This window comes from Micropterus salmoides, unplaced genomic scaffold, assembly GCF_014851395.1.
Source record: "Micropterus salmoides isolate LMB-PRFRI ecotype aquatic unplaced genomic scaffold, ASM1485139v1 Ms_hic_scaffold_15, whole genome shotgun sequence".
NCBI lineage: Eukaryota > Metazoa > Chordata > Actinopteri > Centrarchiformes > Centrarchidae > Micropterus > Micropterus salmoides.
The window spans coordinates 1,374,725-1,395,102 of record NW_024040596.1 but is presented as its reverse complement, the minus strand read 5'-3'; the positions used below and the strand labels follow the sequence as shown (position 1 = coordinate 1,395,102).

Genomic DNA, 20,378 nt, shown 5'->3' with positions numbered 1-20,378 from the left:
TAGTAATTGAATATATGTAAAAGTGACAGATCAGAAACAGGAATGATGGATGGACGACAATGGTGGAAGGCAACTCAGGAGTGACTGTGGAGGAGAAAAATAGCAAGAACATTAGCCCCATGATTTCACAAAAACCAGCCCAAAAGAAGATGCTATCATTGTACGTGATTCTCATGGGGCTAGAGTTCAGGCTAAAAGGAGGAGAAACAAAAGAGTTTGTGAAAGATGAAGCAATGTCAAGTTGAAGCCCTGAAAGCATGCAGAGAAGCACTGGAGATGTGGAGAGAATGGACCTAAAGGAATGTGACAGACCATGGGTTTAAAACAGAGGAATCTGTTGCCACCGGCATGCCAAAGTGACCATGGGAAGACCATGAACGTTGCCTGAAGGCCAGAATCATGACAACCATTATTGCAAGATGCTTCTCGACTCAAGAGCCTTAAGCTAAACTTGCATGGTTGTGACGGTTCTGGTCTTTAGGCAGTTATTGACCATACAATGATGTGGAACAAACAAGACATGGTGAGTTAGTACCATCCAGTGACCTGCTAAGGGTGCTCATGCCGAGCCATGAAATGAATAGAGAGACCAAAGTGACAAACGCAATATTTTATGTGAGGACAAAGTTCTTGTCAGTGCCGTGCTGGTTTGAATGGACCAACTTGTGGTGTGTGAATGTGAGTGATTAGTCGTTCTCAGAGAAAATGGATGTATGAATGAATGACACATTGATTGTTCCTGTTATCAAACCTCTTGAGACCACAGTGAGTCTTGAAGATGTTGTAGTCCTGCCGGCTTCATTCTCAGCCTCACAAACATATTCTCCTTGATGCTTCTCCTTGACAACTTTGTTGATAACCAATGTGTATGTGTCGTGGTCTTTGGAACACTTGAACTCTTTGCCAGATTTCACCAATTGCCCATTGAAAAACCAGTTTACCTTTGTGACATATTTAATGGTGGTGCTAAAGGTGACTTTACTATCTTCCACGATGGATAGGTCTTCAAGGGATGTGACCATTACAGGACATTCTCTCTGTTCTGGCCTGACTACTGTAATCTCCTCTTTAAAGATCTCTTCCCTGTGCTCCTTCTGGATGCAGACATCCGCCACCTGTTCTGTGGGGATGGTGGTGGGGGGCAGGGCAGTGGTAACGATAGCTGCTCCTACATCTTTATCTCTTTTCACTGTTACTGACCTCACCTCCTGCCTTGACACCTGCACCGACTGCTCAAAAGCCATGTGATCCTCGGTGGACATCTTAATCTGGGATGAGACAGACTGTTCTTTCTTTGCTGATTTTGATTCTTGCACCACAACCTGGTGCTCAGCTGCTGCACATTCAACTACCATTTTAGATTCAGTCTTGAGTGCAGCAGACGAAGATTTAACAGCAGTGAAATCCACTGCACTCTCTGCCACGCTCACTGTCTCCACCATGGATGACAGCATTTGCTTAGAGCGGGCCGAGGTGACCTGAGCCCTTTGAGGTTTGTCCAGCTGCATAGTGCCTGGCTGTTCTGAAGTTAGAACATGGGCTTCCTGGTACACTATGGAGTGGAAAGCCGCCTGGAGTTCAGTCCTGAGGTCAGCTGTCTGAGGGTATTTACCCTCAAAAGCCAGAGTGATCTCCATGGGGGCCCCTGTTGTTGTGATCAGGTATGTAAACATAGCCTTCTTGGGCTCTCGTTGAACCTTGACTTCCTGAACGTCTACAGCCTGTAACCTTCCTACGACGTCAGCCAGTAACACTGGTTGGTCGCTGGCCACAGCAGACTGAAGGGCATCTCTGAGCTGACGCCGTATATTCACACTGGATGGTTTAGGGATCTGAATCACAAACGTCATCTCTTTAGGAAGAGCTGTGCTGTCTTTCGATTCTGAAGCCATAAGGGACAGTTTCGGCTGTGTGGTGACAACGACTTTAGTAGACTCAGATTTGGTGATCTCCTGAGAGAGCTCACCTTTCAGCACTCGCTTCTCATCCATAACTATTGACTGCCTGACTGATTGGCCCTCCTGGATTTGAACAGCAAAGTCCTGTTCTGCTGCCTTGAGAAGGACACTACTCTCAGTGGAGATCTCTTTCTCCTCGATCTGGACTGGCTCCGTGGGAACTTTTGGCTCTACAGCCGTCTGGCAGGTGAATTTATCCACAGCTGCAAGACTCTCAGTGTGACCCTCCTCTAAGGCCTGACTGTCTGCCACACTGGTGACATGCATCACATTCAAGCGATCCTCCTTCTGCACCAAAGCTCGCTGCTGCTTGACATCTGTAGTTACTGGGGTCTCCTTTGGCAGCTGCATGGGCTGGAAGGAGACCTGGAGGATGTTTTGAGGCCTGGGCTCAGTTCGAAGCTGAGACTGAATGCCAGTCACTGACAAATCCAGCTCGGTGTGAAAATCTGCTGTGAGCTCCCTTTGCTCTTCCAAAATGGCAGCATGTCTCCTTGCCTTTTCTTGTTTCTGCACTGCCACCTGCTGGTCAGGCTTCTCAGTTATGAGAATACCCTCTTTGGGTAGTGCCTCCACAGGTTGGGTTGACTGGAGATGCAGCAGTGTAGGGGCCTGTTTCTGGGGCTGGATAGTCATGGTGCTAGCCTTGGCCTCAAACTCTGACGTGTCCTCACAGACTACTGTCCTCTGCTCATCCTGGCTAACAGTGTGCAGCAGAGTGGGACTCTTACTGGTTACTGCCTGTTCTGGTGCAGGTTTCTCACAGGAGAAGCCCTTCTCAGATGGAAGGAGGTCTTGGTCTGTGATAACCTGCAGGTGCAACAACTGCTCTCCTTCTACCTGTGACTGAATGGACATGGCGCTGTCCAGACTTGGCAGCTGCTGAGTGGGCTCAGCCTGCAGCGTTTGCTTCTCTTCAGCAGTTAGAGCTGCCTTCATCATTTTATCTTTGCAGAGATGGGCTGTCTCCTCAGCAGGCCTCTGGATGGAGAACTTAGTCTCCTTGGAAAGAGTCTGTTTAGACTCGTTGACTGAGGTCAACATTGGCCGGTGCTGTTCTTTCCCAACAGAAGACTTCACAGCAGAATCTGTTGTTGCTAGTTTAGTTGTGTGGCCCTCTGCAAGCACCTGTTTCTCTGCATACTGGGCTGAGTATAAAATCTTAACGCCTTCCTTAACCTTGTAACCTTTCTCCTCTTGTGGTTTGGGGATATCCTGAGACTGCTCTTTTAAGATGGACAGTTGTGACTCTACTTGATGCCCACTGACTAGATGTTTACCTTCTGAGGTGGGTCTGACAGTAGTAGACTTCCGGTCAGCCAGAGGCTCTGTGCTAACAGTAGAAAGTGGGGTGAGCTCCTCAGCAACCGCTGACATCACCATTGACCTCTTTTCTCTGGCTGCCTGAAGTTCAGTGACCTCAGGGCTTTGAATGCGATCACAGTGCTGCTCTGTGAGGTCCTGACTCTCTTCAACAGACGATGTAAACGCTGCCATGTGAAGCTGTTTTGCAGGAACAGCTGAAACCTGAGGTGGGTGGGTAGGAACCACAGACACCCTCTCCTCTATCTCATGAGACTGAAGCACTGCTGCCCGGTGGGTCAGCTGCTCGCGATGAATAGTGGCAGCAGAGATATCTAGTTCTCTAAGGGAGCCAACTTGCTCACTGGGAATTATCTGCCGGTCTTCAGTGCCGATGGTGTAAACCATCTGATCTGCCCTAGCTCTGTCCTGGCCTGGGAGGCTGACTTGGTACAAGCGAGACTCTGTTGCCTGTTCTGTCATTGAAACCTTATAGCCTTTCTTCTGAACCACTGTCATCTGTTCCTGTTTGTGAGAAACAGAGACTGGTTCTTTGAACACAACGAGCTCAGCGCTACAAGATGCCTCCCCAAACTGGTTGGAGGCTCTACATGTATACAGGCCACTGTCTTCCTGTTTGACGCTCTTAATATTGATGAAGCCAGATGCATCTGGGTTCGCTATAACAATACAGTTTGAACTGGGCTGGATTTGGAAAGCCCCCTTGAACCACTTCACATCAGGGACTGGATCACCACTAGCTTTGTAATTAAAATAAACCTCTCCTCCTTCTGAGCACCGTACAGGTTGGATCTGAACTGTGAAAGCAGGAGGTTGGCCTGTGACCTTAAACATCTTCTCAACCCATTTCTCCGCCTGGCTAACATCAGGCTTTTTCACCTCGAGGTATGTGGTGCATGTTGTCTGGCCAAATCTGTTGGTGGCAGTGCAAGAGTACTCGCCCTCATACTCAGATGTGACCTTGGTGATAACTAAGGTATACTCCTCCTTCTCTTCTATAAACTTGTAAATAGTGGAGCTCTTTATGACTTTTCCGTTGTGAGACCACTGAACGGTCGGCTTTGGAAAGCCGGACAGTTTAACGGTAAACCTGGCTGTTTCCCCGGTGGTTACAGCTGCTGGGGAGAGCTGGCTGAGGAAAACTGGCTTTTCTTTTTTCTTCTCTAAACTGGAAGAGTAACGTTTGGTCTCTGGCTTGAGTTCAAGTGTTTTTGTTTTCTGTGGTAACTGGACACCAGTGTAGTAGGTTTCCTCTTGTTCTTCCACAGTGGTGATGGTGGTGCTACAACGTTCTGTTAGGAAATATTGAGCAACACTGATAACAATATCCACAACACAACAGCTTTGATATTAACAGTCAATTCATTATAGCAAATATTAGGGCTGTCCATAAGAAATTCTTAGTCGACTAATAGTCATAGGATTTCTTCCAATCAAATCAATAAGTTAACTAAATAAAACATCTTGACAAGTATTACCGTGCCTCTGCAGATGCAAAGTCTCCAAGACAAATACATACATGAATAGCTTTAGAGGTCTGGTTGCAGTTTTTACTATTGAAAACCAGCTGAGTCCTAATCCATCTAGCAAATCTCTGTTTACAAAGACCCTACTTACCTATTAGTTGACTAAGCAATTAAGATGGGACAGCCTTATTATAATACGCTACTGAGTTAGTTTGTGTAAGTACTCCATATTTGCAGAAAAATCAAGAGAATGACCCTAACAATGAAAAAAAAAAGTTAAAAGAAGTTTTTTTCTCCAAACGAAACAATCATTCCTTGACCTTTTCTCAGCAGAAGAAAACTGTCAATTTCTCCAGTTACATATCAGAATTTAAATATCTTTGTGATTTTTTTTTATTTCTCTTTAACTCTTAGGCTTTTCCTCAACTACCAATCTATTACATTTGATTATTACTGTAGATGAATAGGCCAAACAACCATCTCAAAGAGAAGCAAAAAATAGCCTACATACATCAAGGTACATCCTTGATACAAAATACTAAAACGGAGAATACAATAAATTGCCTCAGAAAAGGTAATTGTTTGGTATCTGTCCCAAAATAATAATGAATTGGTCCACATAGGTAGTTTTTGACACCTGTATTTTGACTGTAAATTTGACGATTGACAAATGGATCATGTGAACACTGGCTAAATGACATGCAACCATGAAAAGTGGGTAAAAAAACAAAAACAAGCTCAAACTTCAGCTTTACATCATCAAATATTTTATTATATAAACTCTGAGACAAACCAATGACGTCTGTACAAATCAACCATATATTTCTATCTCAATGCAAGATTTTTAAAATGTACTTACTGTACCGGTAAATACTACTCACACACTCCTAAAATTACACATATTTACAAGTCCTCAAAACTTATATTTAAAATTTAAAAAAGTTTCACAGTATTATCAATTTTTTTATCAATCTACTATGAAGTACAAGCTTGCTTTAAAATCCTAAAAATATCATTAACACACAGGACAAACTCTTACACACAAAAAATACTGCAATACGAGAAAAGCAATGTACCAATATATATTCTTGATCATCTCCTGATTGACGTTTGATCGTCTAAAATTAATTAATTAATCTCTTCTTAATTATTAGGGCTGAGATAATTTTTTGATTTATCTAGTTGTATCAATAATACTGTGAAATTGATAAGTCTAATGAAAAACTGCTTTTGTGTCTATTTTTTTATTATTCAAACAACACTGCTGTGACTGATTTGACTTTTTGCTGTTTGGTTGATATCTTGCAGCAAGATATCGAAGTTTGCTTTTTCATTTAACCACAATTCCTCAAGTTAAATCCATTTCAGCTTATATACGGCACGTAGTATTCACTGCTTAAGATATGTTATTTCAACTGTCAACTCAACTACTGCTTTCTGTTTAAACCAAAGCAGTGGAAGAGTGTCACCATACTGGTATGTTTAACTGAGCGACAGTATTTCTCAATAAATAATAATAATAATAATAATAAATTATACTGAATTCTCATACTTTATTTTCTATGCAGATGTCACAAGAACTGATACTTTGGTACCAAGTAAATACCACAATTCTGAAAACATGTCTGTACTCACTCTAGGTACCATAGATACTAGGGGCATAGTATCGCAATATTTTCCGTGGCAATATCGTCACACAGACCTTAAGTATCGATCTTTATTATATAAACTGTACAAGAGAAGGTAACTTTTTGGTACTATAATAATAAAATCAATTGTTTTTTAGTCCACTAGAAAAAGAGTTTTCCTTTGGGACACAATTTGAAGTTGGAAAAGAAGATAAAAATTTGTTTAAAGTTTGAAATCGCAATAATATCATATAGTGACATAAGTATCGTGATAATATTGTATCATGGGGTCTTTGGTGATTCCCACCCCTAATAGATCCCCTAGGTAACGGGGACCCAACACACAAGATGGCAACAAGTGCAGCTGCAGCGACAGCTTCGCCAAGACTCGTGAAAAAGAAAACCAGCAAGAGTCGAGTATGGAAGTACGTTAGAGGCTGATGATCAGGGAGAACTAATAAATTCGCGAAAACAGTATGCAAACAGTGCCATAGAACTTTTCAGACAAACGGAGGAAACACTTCAAACTTAGCGACGCACCGCAAAAACAGACAAGAACTCATTAACAACATATTCAAAGCATCATCCTTGTTATATCCATATCCTGAAATACACATTACTTTTGTTTGCGACAGCTGACATTGCACACGTTCACAAAGGCTAAACGCTAAAGGCTACAGTGTTTGGGCTAACGCTATGTAAACATATCTCGTAGTTGAAGGCTGCCGTCCCTACCGTTCAGTCGGTGTCACCTGACGTAATGTTGTCAGCGTTTTGAATACATTTTTCACTATGTTTTTTCAGTTATTGAGCTATACCTGGTAATTTATTAAAAAGAGTGTATGTTGAAGTGCATGGGATTTTGTTTTTTAATGCAGTATTGAATTGGTTATCGAGAATCGTGGAATTTCACTGGTATTTGTATCAATTACTACATTTCTGGTATTGTGACATCCCTATTATGAATTATTTCAAAAGAAACATGCAGCTTCTCACCAACACTGTCACTCATTTAACCAACAAGAATTTTTAAATGTCAATGATACGTATTTCTGTGAATGTTTTGTGCATATGATATGTTTGCTTCACACACATACCTTATATTCCTATTTATAGTTGTTAGCTTTCGGAAACAGGTGTGAACAGCACAATGTTAAAAAGAGAGAGTTGCTCGACTTTGAATAAAACACAACAGATGCAGCTTGTGGTCAGTGAGATGTATAGACATTACTTCATAAAGTCATGATTAAATTTCAAAGTTACAGTAGCCCACTTTTAAAGTATTTCCCAGGTAACAAACGCAAACATAATCCCAGTTTTTTCTACCCAAAATAAAAATAAAACAACTGTTGTTGTGAAGTTTTACACAACTGACAATAAATAAAGAAAAACGTGTCAGCAGACTGATTGTGTGATATTATTCAAACACTTCCAAGTTTACATTTTTCATCACTGACACACTATGACGAACATTTACACACTGTTTTTACCCACGACTACGGGCTGGTTGCCCAAAGATTATTTATATTTTTCCAATGTGTTAACCCAGTTTTAGATTTGTTCTTAGAGAAGTATACCATGTTAGAAATTTAGACAAAATAAAATGACTCATTTAAGCCAAAGATTTAGCCACCATCTCCTAACAGGTGGGTTTCAGTGGTTACAGTAAAGCACACCTGCTGCAAACAACAAAATGTGGAAAACTTGCAATTTGTAAACAACTTTAAGCAAGCAATGAGAGAACGGTTTTAGAGGGCTCATACATGTGAAAGCATTTTCTGGCGGTTGATTCACTCATTATTTATGTTTCCTAGTAAAGCAGCATGTAGAGGTTTCTTGGTCAGCCATGTCTTTTTCAAATTTTGAAGAATCTTAATCTCAGTAAAACATGAAACAACCTTTTTAAAGTAGTCATGAATTAGCAACAAAATAACTTGGACAGTCATTTTCTTTCTTTGTGCAACCAGCCCCAGACCCTCCAACCTTTAGAACACCTTTAGTAGCGCAGTAGTTTCAATGCAACCGGATGGGTTTTGGATTATGCACTTATACTCGCCAGCATCACTTTGGGTGGCGTTGGTAATGAGCAGATTGAAATGGCCAGCAGTTTTCTCCTGGATTATACATCTGCTGTCTGTGACGCGGTTTCCATCTTTGTACCACTCTGCGGTGGGGTTCGGCTTACCGCTAACCAGACACTGGAGGATTACAGGCGTCCCTAACGCTGCGGTGACGTTAGTCAATGGGATGACACATTTAGGGGGCGTCTCAGTCACCTGGAACTGGAAGCTACACATTTCAGAGGACTTCCCTTTGAACTCCACCTTGTCATCTTTTGCTGGCTCAGCAAATACATCAAAGTTAATGCTAACGTATTTTTCTCCCTGTTCACTCATTTCATTGTCAGTGTTGGCCACCAGCCTGACCGCCCGCTGGGACTCATCTGCCTCTTGCTCAAACTCAAACTCAAGCTCAATTTCTGACACCTGCTCGCCGTCAAATGACGTGTTGCCAACCACCATGTCGAACTTCTGCGGCTGGACCTTGGCGCTTCCAAGAGACACGGCGGTCAACTCCCTGCCTCTGGTCTTCCCTGAGAAAGCTTTCGCACTTAACACCACCAGGGAGGCCCTACATAGAGTCTCCCCAACAACATTAATAGCCCTGCAAGTATACACTCCGCTATCCTGTGTTGTGACTTTACAGATCTTCAGGAAGTGGTTATCTCCATCTGATGAGTACGAGTATTTTTTGTTATTGTGAGGAATTTTTTTGTCACCTTTGAACCAGGACACGATGGGAGATGGAATTCCCATCAGTGAGCACTCAAACATGACAGTGGTACCCTCTGGGCTTTCCATATCACAGATGGGGTTGATGAACCTTGGTGGCATCTCAGTGACCTCGAAAGCTATTTTCAAATCGTCATGCTCCTGGGTGACAAAGTCCACAGCGCCCTCCTCATAAATACTTGGTAACACGTCCAAAGATATGATCATGCTCTTGTTGTCGGCTGTGTACTCAGGAATGGTGATGATCTTAACCTGTTTCTCAAATTCTTTCACCTCATTTTCATCCAACTCTACTTCGAGCAGAATCTCCTGAGGGGAAGGAGAACGAGAGGAGTCGTCTTCCTCTACATCAAACTCCATCACATGTTGATGGGTGACAGCAGGTGGGGCAGGCATGAACCTCACTTCCTGCGATACAACTACCACTAAAGCAACGCTTCTGGCTTCCCCGACATAGTTCATAGCCTCGCAGATATACTCTCCCTGGTCGGATTTAGTGACATTGTGAATTGTTAGTGAGATGCTATCGCCATCTCTCTCCATTTTAATTCTGTCGTCCGCCACCAGTTGGGTTTTGTTGCAGAACCAGTTCACCTCAGGGGAAGGTAGGCCAAACACCTCAGCGTAAAATGTTAGCGAGTCATTTTCGAACACTCTTTTCTTAATGAGAGGTTTGAGGAAGGCCGGAGGGATTCCCTGCACTTTCTCCTGAAGGGTTGCCAGGCCTAAAGACCCTATTCCCTTGGTGAGGAATTGATTCTCGTCCACGTTTATGCCAGGAGGCGTTGTTTCAATGCCCTCATCGGCAGGAGATGTCAGGAACTGAACTGGTGAGAAGAACCTCTCACTGGAGTCTCCAGTGGAGGGTCTCTTATGTTCAACAGGGGAGAAGGGGTATTCCTGAGGGGTCATAAACCCACGAGCTGTATCAGAACTGGAAGTATGGAAGGACATGTGAGACTTGGGAGTATGGAAGGACTCTGCAATTGGCTGCGAGACCTCAGTAGACGAGCCTGGGGTGTAGAACCTCTCAGCTACCTCGGCTATCTCTTCGCTCACAGTGCTGCCAATCTCTATGGACATCTCAGACTCCGGGGACAGTGGCCTTCCCCAGTCTGTCGGAGGATTGTAGTAGTCATACACAGCACCAAAAGTGACCTCCTCTTCCTCCATGGAGCCAACTGCTGCCGCTGCTCCCCCATCTTCAGCTGCCGAGGCCTTGTCCAATCCACGTCTTTCCTGTATAGATGTAACCTGACTCTGAGGTCCCTCAGCAGCAGCATCCTCAGGCAGACCAAGTGCTTTCACTCTGCTGTCTACTTTAGGCTTGACAATGAGCGGTTTAGGTTCAGGCTTGATATGGATATCAATCCTCTCATTCTTGATTTGTGTTTGAGGCTCAGCTACATCACCAGCCATTTCCTCTGCTACTTCTGTCACATCCCCCTGAGAGTCCGGCATACTCAGGTAGACACCACTGTCCATTGAGGGTTCTGGGAAGGAAATCAGCTCCTCCCCATAATCTCTGTCCATAGATTTGAACTCATCCGCAACACTAGCCCCCTGATCATAACTTGGGACATCTATACTGAGAATTTCAGCCTCACTTTGAACAGAGGAAGACCTTGCAACTGTACTTTGTTCCTCAGTTTTGAGAGATTCAGAAATCATTTTAGGTTTAACAGCTTCTTCAGCTGGAGCTGAAGTTCTAACAGTGCGCTTTACTGCCGGGACTTTTTCAGACTGAAAAGGAAAGAAGCTGCTAGTTCTGTCAAATGTATGAACAGTCTCCTCTCTTACCATCTCCAATTCACCTGCGTCCACTTGTTGTTGTGTAAAACGTGCAGGTTTCTGTGGCGTAGGCCTGACCAGCTCTGGAGACTCCTGCACTTCTTGCACAAACTGTTTCACTGCGCCATGGCTTCCTGCTAAAACTGCTCCCTCGTCAACATCACCAGGTATCACACAGATCTCACTGTCTTCCTCCACAGAGGCGGTGAACTGGGAGGTCTCGGAAGAGACAGGTTTTGCTGCCACAGGAGAATGAGGGGAAACTGACTTTCCTGAATCTTTGGGAGAACCTGGATTCATGGGTTTAGCAGCAGCGAGTCTATCGCCACCTTCTGCATGGATAGTGTCAGGTTCAGGTACAATTACCTGTTCCTGCTGCTCAGGGGAAATGGCCACTGCAGGTATAAACTCCTCTGGGAAAAGTGTTTCCCTTCTCTTCTCCTCAGGAGAAGGAGGCGTCGGTAAAGCAACTGGTGAGTCTGACTCAAAAACTTGTTTAATCTGAGAAACTTTAATCACAGCAGCAGAAGCCTGCAGACCGCACCCGGATATAGTCGGAAGCTCTCTCGATACATCACGTTTGGATTTTGGGACTTTGGTAGCCATCTCTGATGACGCTTGTGAACTCAGAGGTTTATGTTTCATCTGAAGTATACTGTCCTCAGTGTGAGTGTTGGCGGCTTTGTGGAGTCCGGCAGGTTTCTTGACATCCTCAGTTAAGCCAACAGGTGACTTCCTCACTCTCCCAGATGGAGTAAAACCACCACCCTCTGAAAATTGCACAGGTTCTGCAACTTCAAATGCCACATGACAGATGCTTACAACCTCTCCCAGCTTATTTCTAGCCACACATTTGTACGTTCCAACATCAGTGTATGTAAAACTGTTGATATAGAGCCTGTACACTTTATCATCTACCTCAACTCTGTGTTTTCCGGCCATGATTTCGAGGCAAACTTCGTCATAATACCATGTGATTTCTGGGGTAGGTTCACCTGTGATTACACACTCTAACACAGCCGTGTTGCCCTCAGAACAGGTAATATTCTCTAATTCACTGACCACACGAGGAGCTTCACCAACCACATCAAAGGAGAAGGTAAATTTATGTTTGACAGTCTGAGAGGCTTCCTCATCGCCTGGCACATCTGTAGTTTTCTCTGTGAAAGCCTGAGCATTGTCCTCACTGCTTTCCTCCATCATCCCAGGGACTGGAGTGGCAGCAGTAATTCTGATTTCAACTGGTGAAGAGCTAAAAGATTCATCCGAGCAGCGGCGTCCGTGGATGACCGCCTGAGGCACCTGTAACGTTGCCTTTCTTGAATCCACGTAGGTCTTAAGTTCTGCTTCTATCTCGCTCTCTTGGTTTTCTTCACTCATCTCTAGCTCTTCTGTAACTACCACATCCTGTCTGACCCCTGAATGTCTCACTGGCTTTTTGTCAGAGATCTCCAGAGTGCCGCTGCAGATGGATTTTCCCTGTTTATTGGTTATGACACAATCATATGTCCCCTCGTGGTCTGTTGTTGGATAGAAGATGGTGAGCTTTGATTTGTTAGATTTGCTCACAATATCGTAATCAGGGTTGTGGGCTAATGGGTGGCCATCTTTGAGCCAGGTGACTGTGGGCAAAGGGTCACCCTGGAACTGGCAGGTAAACTCTGACATCTCACCGATTTTCACTTTAACTGAAGATATTTCTTTCACAAACACTGGACGGGAGCCACCAGCACTTGTATCCCCTTCTTTTACCCCCTTAGACTCTTTAGTTTGGTGAACTCCCTCTTTCAATTTTGACTCCACTTGGACTCTCCTCTCATCCTTCTTTATAGCTCCGAGTTCGAGGCTCTCTGCACTCATTTCACCACCCTGTTTTGACCTTAACAAATCCCCTCTTCTTTCTTCTCTCACACGTGCAAAGTCCTTCTGCTGTCTCCATTCGCTGCTCTCTCTGGTAAATTCTATCTCCTCTCTCGTCTGTCTCTTGTCTCTAACCTCTGACTGGAAGCGCTGACTGCTGGATTTATCAACAGTAGCGTACTCGCCCATGCTCCGCCTCCTGTCTTCCTCTCTTCCCGGATCCTCCTGTGGACTGCGGCGTCTCTGAGCAGAGTTTAAATTGTGAGAGCTTTCAACAGGAACACCCACTTGGTGCTGTAAACCAGCATGTGTAGGAGAATGGGTTGCTATGGAAGAAGATTCAAGTGGAGGAGACGGCTCGTACGCAGCGGCATGTTGAAGAGGTGAAGATTTTTTTCTTGGTAAAGCTCCACCAACAAATGTTGTATGTGGAGGTGCAAAGTCACTGGGGTGAGTTTCAAGAGACATGCCACCATGTTGGGGTTCACTATCAAGTGGTGGAACATAGGACTCAAATGGCAACCCAGAATCAGGTTGCTTGCATTGATTGTCCAAAGCCCACTCCAGCTCAGCTACTTCCTCTTGTTCGACCACATCTTGTTGCCATTTCAGGATGCGCTGGGCCAGTGCTTCCTCTTCACTTACAAAGTACTCACTGTCTCTCTGCAACCTGGTTTCACGGCCCTCTGTCAGCAGCTCGCCAGCAGGTGGCCACTGATCACCCTGATCACCCCGCCGATCTTGAAAACCAGCAGGAGCTGCCTCACTCAAAGGGGACTTGTCTTTGGCCATTTTTCCTGGGGACGCCTTCCTGCTACGGACCACTTCAGGCTGTGGAACTGATTCTGAAGCAGAAGCCTCTGCGACATTTCTTCCAATTTCAGCAGCCCTCTCTGCCGACAAGTAACTGTCCACCCAGTCGGACTCTGGCTTTACAGTTTGCTCTTGTTCCATCTGAACATCCTGTTGCCATTTCATTATTCGTTGAGTCAAGGCCTCCTCTTCACTGGCAAACTTCTCACTCTCATTCTTCAGCTCGGAGATGTTCTCCCGTGACAGCTGAAGCTCACGCTCTTCTCTTGTCTTCTCAAACAACATCTTCTCAGCTCTGGGTTTTGTTCTAGGTGATGACTCAATGTCCACTTCTGCTGATCTAGCTTTCATTCTGGGAGATGTTTGTGCCAGCATGACTGATCTCTCAGTTTCCAACTCTCCTTGTCTGGCTTTCATTCTGGCTTTAAGCAAGGGGGCAGAGGACTCGCCCTGTTCCACTCTACCTTTTACTTTAGGTGACTTAGGTGTCGAGACGGTAGCATGGTCTACAGTTGCTCTTTTCTCCACCACCTCCTGCTGGGTGTAAGTGTGCCCCTCAGGCTCCATGTACTGTGTCTCTGCTGGCAGATCAGTTTCTGGGCGGGGTGTCCCATCTTCTGGCATTTGCATGCCTTGCTGCCACTTCCTGATCCGCAGAGCCAGGAGTTTTTCCTCACACAACATTCGCTCAGCTTCCAGGCTCTTCTCATACTGAGCCCTCAAAGAGTCCTCTTCATATGGCTCAACCGTTTCTGCCGCAACTTGGTCTGATGTCACAGCTTCGCTCTCTTTGAGTTGCCTTTGCCTTGATGACTCTCTGAGTCCGTCCTCAGTCCTGACTTTTGATCTAAGCAAAAATTCTCCTTCCACCTCTGCTGCTCTAGCTTTAATTCTGGGGGATTTTTGTGGTGCCTCCCCTTCCATTTCTGTGGCTGACTTTGTAAGCAAAGAGGTGGACGTTGCCACTTCTTCTCCTCCAGCTTTTGTTTTAGGTGATTTGAGTGTTGACTCAGTTGTGGCTTCAGGATTTACCAACCTTGCGCTAATTCTGGGTGATTTATGGAAAGAGGAGGGCACGGCCTCGGTTTCTACAGTTGCTCTTTTCTCCACCACCTCCTGCTGGGTGTAAACGTGCCCCGCGGGCTCCATGTACTTCATCTCTGTCGGCATGGGCAGATCAGTTTCAGGGTGAAATGTTTCCTCTTCTGACATCCTACTCCCTTGCTGCCACTTCCTGATACGCAGGGCAAGGAGTTTTTCCTCACACTCCATTCGATCAGCTTCAAGGCTCTTCTCATACTGAGCCCTCAAAGACCCCCCTTCACCCTCCTCTTCATATGGCTCATCTGCTCCTGATGTTGCTCTGTCCAAGAGTGATACTTCCTCATGAGTAGGCACAATTCTAACAGATTCCCTGCTTTCAGTGTATGTTTTATATGCCACTGTTTCAGAGTACGGGCCTTCAGGGTGAGGTAGCTCAACCTCAACCTTTGTAGCCTCCATCTTTTGGTCAGCAACCGCACCTCGACGTTCACTTCCCATCTGCTTAAATGTGACATCTTTCTGGGATTCAACAAAACTCTCACCTTTTCTATCCCCCAGTGTCTCTGAATATCTTTCACCTGATTTCCTTTCCGTCTGTGGCACCAGTGTTTCAACCAACTCGCCTTTCATGATTTGAATGGCCCTGGTTCTGGTCTGGGGCTCAAACGAATGCCTTACACGAGAACGAGAGGCCTCCCTGCTTGAGGTTTTACCTTGACTCTCCCCTGAATCAAAGGGCCGATTAAAATGCTGGACATCAGGCAGAGAGGCAGGCTTGCCCCGGAGCCTCTCCACATAATCTGCATAGCTCGATTCGCTGGCAACTGATTCAGACTCAAACTCAGAGGAGGACATGGTGGAGATAGAAAACCTCTTCTTCTGTTTGACAGCTTTTTGGAGTGTGGTAAGTTTTGTTCTTACCTCATTGTGGAGGCTCTCGGTGTCACTGAACCTCTCTCGGTAATCGTCGCTGCACCTGTCGCTAAACTTGTCACTGAACCTGGCACCGGTGCGCCGGTCACAGTAGATATCACTGAGTCTGTCGTTAAAGCGCTCAGACCTCTCAAACATGGGGGGAGGGGACGGGGCTCGCTCAGAGGCAGTCTCCAAACGTTTGGACTCTTTCTCTGACTCTTTTTCTTTTGAATGGGAACCGGACTTGAAGTACAAAGCACGCACCAGAGAGTTCTTGGATCGAGACCTTCCCTGATGGACTTTGGACATCTTGTCAAATGGAGACCCTACACATCTTAGGTCGACCCTAAACTTCCTCTCCTTCCTCTCCTGTGCCATGGTGTCTATGCTTTCATGGGCTTTGGCAGAGCGTCTAACAAAACCCAGGTAGTTAGCAGACTGCTCTTCCCTTAGCGACACCAAAAGTGATGCTGTGGACTCAGCAGAGCCCTCCGTGTTAATTGCCATTACCTTATAACTGCCCGAGTCCTTCTCTTTGATACAATCGATAACCAGACTAGTAGTGTGCATGTGCATTCTGCTGTCGGTACAGATCCTACGTCTGCGCTCTTTAGGAATAGATCTATTATTATGAAACCAGAGGACAGTCGGTGGAGGGCAAGCAACCAGTTTACACTTTAACTCTACTGGTTCTCCCTCCACAACTGACTGGAACTTGAGCTTCTTTGTGAAAGAAGGTTTGATGTTCTCCGTCCACGAGGTGATGGAGGAGGTTCTGCTGGCGCAGCGATTGGCCGACACCAGGCCGTGATCTAGGAAGTCCTCGGTGTCGGAGAAGGCTCCTCTAAGCTGTCGGGGGCCGGCGAGTTCTGTGCTGCTGTGCGCTGTTCCTTCTTTGCTTTCATGATAAAAGAGCTCTGCAAACAGAACAGACAACTGTCAGAACAACACAGCCTCCAGGGGTAAAAAGAGAGTAAGGATTTGAATGAATCATTAATGGAAATATTAAATGCATGCTGGGAGTCACAATGCCATAAGAAATAATTTCACTCACCATATTTGTTCGAATAAACGCAAGACTTGATTCTTTTTATTAGAAACCTGCAGGAAGTTTTGATCCTTCGTCTGTGGAAATTTCTTCAAAACAAATTATTTTATTATCATTAAAAAAACCAAGATGGGCTGCTAACATTCGCTTGTTTTACTTTTTGATAATTGCTTTGGCTTCATACTAGAATATTCCTTACCTGACTTGCAGACAGGAGAATAAACGCCCTTTCTAATCCTTAAACTTAAGAGGAAATAAATGGTGCACAAGTATCAATGAGAGGCAAAGCTCTCCCAAACATCTTATATATTTTATATTCCAAAACTTAAACAAATGAAGCTGTAAAATTGGGTGAGAAGGCGTTTATTCGAACTAATATAGTTTACTGGTGTTATTTAGAGTGCAAACCACAGGAATCACATCCCACTATCTGCAAGCCAGGCTAAGAAATATTTTGCAGGAGGAAGGTATCAGCTCCAGATGCAGTGAACCTCCATATCTTTTAAAGGGCATTTCAAATCTGGAAGCTTTAAAAGATACACATCCTGCACCTTTTTCTGGGAAAAGATCAGAGGAACCGTCATGCCAAAACGAAAGGAACTTTTGGATGCAAACCGCAAGTGTCAAAAACTGGTACAGGCAAGTTCTACCAGTGCTCGCCTGGGAGAACCCGTGGAATATTCTCAGAATAAGAAAAATACAGACAAAAGGAAATTTCTACCAAGACACATTAAGATGACATGCTACTGTGGACATTCAAAGATCACTTAAAGGGACAGTTCAACATAGTGACATATTTAAAAAAGCAGTCTGAATGAAGGCCAACTATAATCCAAATAACCCATGACACATGCACCCACACAGCTGTTGTTTTCTCCGGTTTCTCAACAGTGTCTCCACTTAAAAACCATCTTCAATGAGCCAAAGCTTGGATCAAAGTTACCTCGTGACAGACTACTTTCAAAATGAATGATTGAAGCAAAACAGAGATCTGGTCAAACTGTCCCTTGTCCATTGTGCCTGCTTCACATGTGCGATAATAATCTGGTGTCTCTAATGTACGTTGGTCAGAAACCTGACGGGAGATCCTTACCTTTCACTTCTTGCTCAATCTTGGCTTCAATGTGCTCTCTCACATGAGTCACTGTGAAGGAAAGAGACGACATTCATTCAGATTTCATCAGTACACTGTGAGAACATCGATCCACTGAGGGTCTTCAAACCTTCACACGTTCATTCTCATTAAGAGGTGAGTTCTACCTCTGAAACTGGATTCCCACCGCTCTCGTTTCCCTTGTCTGGAAATTTGAAAACATGAACCCTTTAAAGTTGCGCTGTCTGTTTGTTTGTCTAAGAAAGTTTTGACCATAGAAGTGTCAGTTTGACAAAATAAACTTAACTCAAGTTCCATTTACTAACTTTCATCCAGAACCTGAAACTCAAAAACACACAAAAAGCAAAAACAGCTCAGTGGATCATGAGTATATATATTCTTTAGTCAAGTGTAGCCCCGCCCTGCACTACAGCAACAGGCCTTTCACCCTAAGAGCTCTGCAGCATAAGACTCCTGACTGAGAATAACACGGCAACCAAAATGACCTTTAACAGTGGTCAGCAATAGGCCTAGAACAACACTTTGGTAAAATAATCTGAACTCGACGTTTCCATGAGCTGTCAACCACGTCTGTGTGGACTTGTGTGGACACTTTATCTTGTAACAACACTGTTTCAGTTCCTCTCCAACTTGTTCTTTCGTTACTCGCAGTGGTAATGGCCTACTGTGTAAGAGCAACAGAACTAAATGATAAACCCACGTCTGTAAGACGACGGTGAAAAACGTTGTTACGTAACACAGAGGCACCAAGTGAAGCAGCCAGAGAAGGGTTTGAGTTTCCTGGAGGAGGGAGGGACAACAGAGAGGGTCTACATGTGAGTTTCATGCATTTCCCAGAGTTTTCCTGTGAGGGAGAGGAGAGGAGGAAGATGGAGAGGATGAAGGAAGGTGGAGGGATGAGTTTGTTCCTGTGGGGAGTGGTGATGAAGGTGGAGCAGAGGGGAGAGGTGATGATCCCACCATTCAAACAAACCGGTGCATTCGTGAACAAAGTGCTTCCTGTTTCTGGAACTGTGGGGTTAGTCAAGTCCAGAGGAGGGCGGAGGGATGTCCCGACCAACTGTAGGCTCTCCTGCTCGGTGCTGATCTCTGGAAGTCTGCCAGTTTCATTAGTATTTTTATTATACTGGATTATTACAGATTAGGGACGAGCCACGATTATTAAATAGGCGTTAAATTATAAAAAATATAATAGTTAATGAGTCTTAAAACATTTTTTCTCCTTTGTTTTAAACAGTGGTAAAACATGTGTGGGGCTCGATGACGGGAGACGGGCTGGATGCTCAGGCTGCAGCCATGTTTCCATCTAACTGTCACGCAAATTTTAAGGAGACTTTTGAAATGTCGCAAAAAAGGGGAAAAAAGGCAATCAGCTGGTTTGGAGCAAATAAATGGCTGAACCTGATGACCACAGATCTTAGAAAAATGGAGAGAGGTCCTCAGGAATGTGTTTCAAGAGGCCAAACTGCTACCAGCCATGTCTCTGCACGTTATGGGAATATCAGGCGAGACGCCGACAGCAGAAACAGCTGATCAGACATAAGATCGCTACGCCAGAACTTATTCGGCATTTCCATCTCCCATTTAGGGCATTAACTCTTTTTCAACAAAGGCAAAAACCACCTCAAGTGACCTTTTTGCGAAATTAAGGATTTTGACATTTCCGTCAACATCTTTCCAATGCGACACTTCAAAATGTGCATAAAAAAGAAACGGTGATGGAAACACGGCTATCGTTCAGGCCGTTTTGTTTTGTTTGTTGCTACAGAGGAAATAAAGTTCCTCTTTACAACATGTCCCATCCTTCATCAGCAGAGCTAGTAGTCCTGTTATACCTTAGCAGCTATCCAAGGAGGGGTAAACTCAAGTGGACTCGGATGAATTCCTTGAAGCAGCAGCTACGAGCTAAACGAAACCTTTGCGCTCACGGCTCAAGGCCAAACATCTAGAAGAGGTAACACAGGTAAACTAGCAGATTTACACGTCTACAACCGGTATTCATTCTTTACATCGATCCGTATCGAACAGCCTTTTGCTACATTATTCATGGAGTCTTTTTGTTATCAGACAGATAACTTGTTTTTATTGCTTCATGAAATCTATATATTTTTTTATCTTAAAGAGACTTTTTCTGGCAGAATAAACGCTCGGAGCGACCTGATGTTCTGCAGATTGCTTCGGGACATCCCTTCAGGTGTTTTGTCTGGAGATGGTCGGAGGTTTGAGGAGGGTGAATTAATCTTGCAGGAAGAGACACAGGTTTATTTTAGTGTGCGGTTTCAGGGGGAGATCCAGAAGTTACCTTCTTCTTCTGTGGTTACCGTGAGGGTGGCCGAGCACGCGGCCTCTCCGGCGGTATTGGCCGCTCTGCAGGTGTACTGCCCCGCGTGCTCGGGGAAAGCATCGACCACGATGAGCATGGCGGTGTTCGTCACCTCGTCGAAGTGAAACACCACGTTCTTGGTGGGCCGAACCGGCTGCCGGTTGTGGAACCAGCTTATCTCTGGCTTCGGCATGCCGGACACACATGCGTGAAAGCGGGCCACCGCTCCGTGCGGCACCGTGCAGCTCGTGATTGGCTGGATGAAAACTGGCTTCTGGCCGATGGAGGGCTTCTTTAGGCTGG

The 20,378-nt window shown here is 44.9% G+C and overlaps 1 protein-coding gene across 4 annotated transcripts in view; it reads right to left on the bottom strand.

Moving 5' to 3' along the window:
• Positions 1-20,378, bottom strand: part of ttn.2 (titin, tandem duplicate 2) — a 231,626-nt gene that overhangs the window by 172,089 nt on the left and 39,159 nt on the right. For all 4 annotated transcript variants that reach the window (XM_038719985.1, XM_038719986.1, XM_038719987.1 and 1 more), the window contains exon 37: positions 17,732-17,782. In XM_038719985.1, coding sequence (XP_038575913.1) covers positions 17,732-17,782 — 51 coding nt within the window. The remainder of the gene's footprint in view (positions 1-17,731; positions 17,783-20,378) is intronic.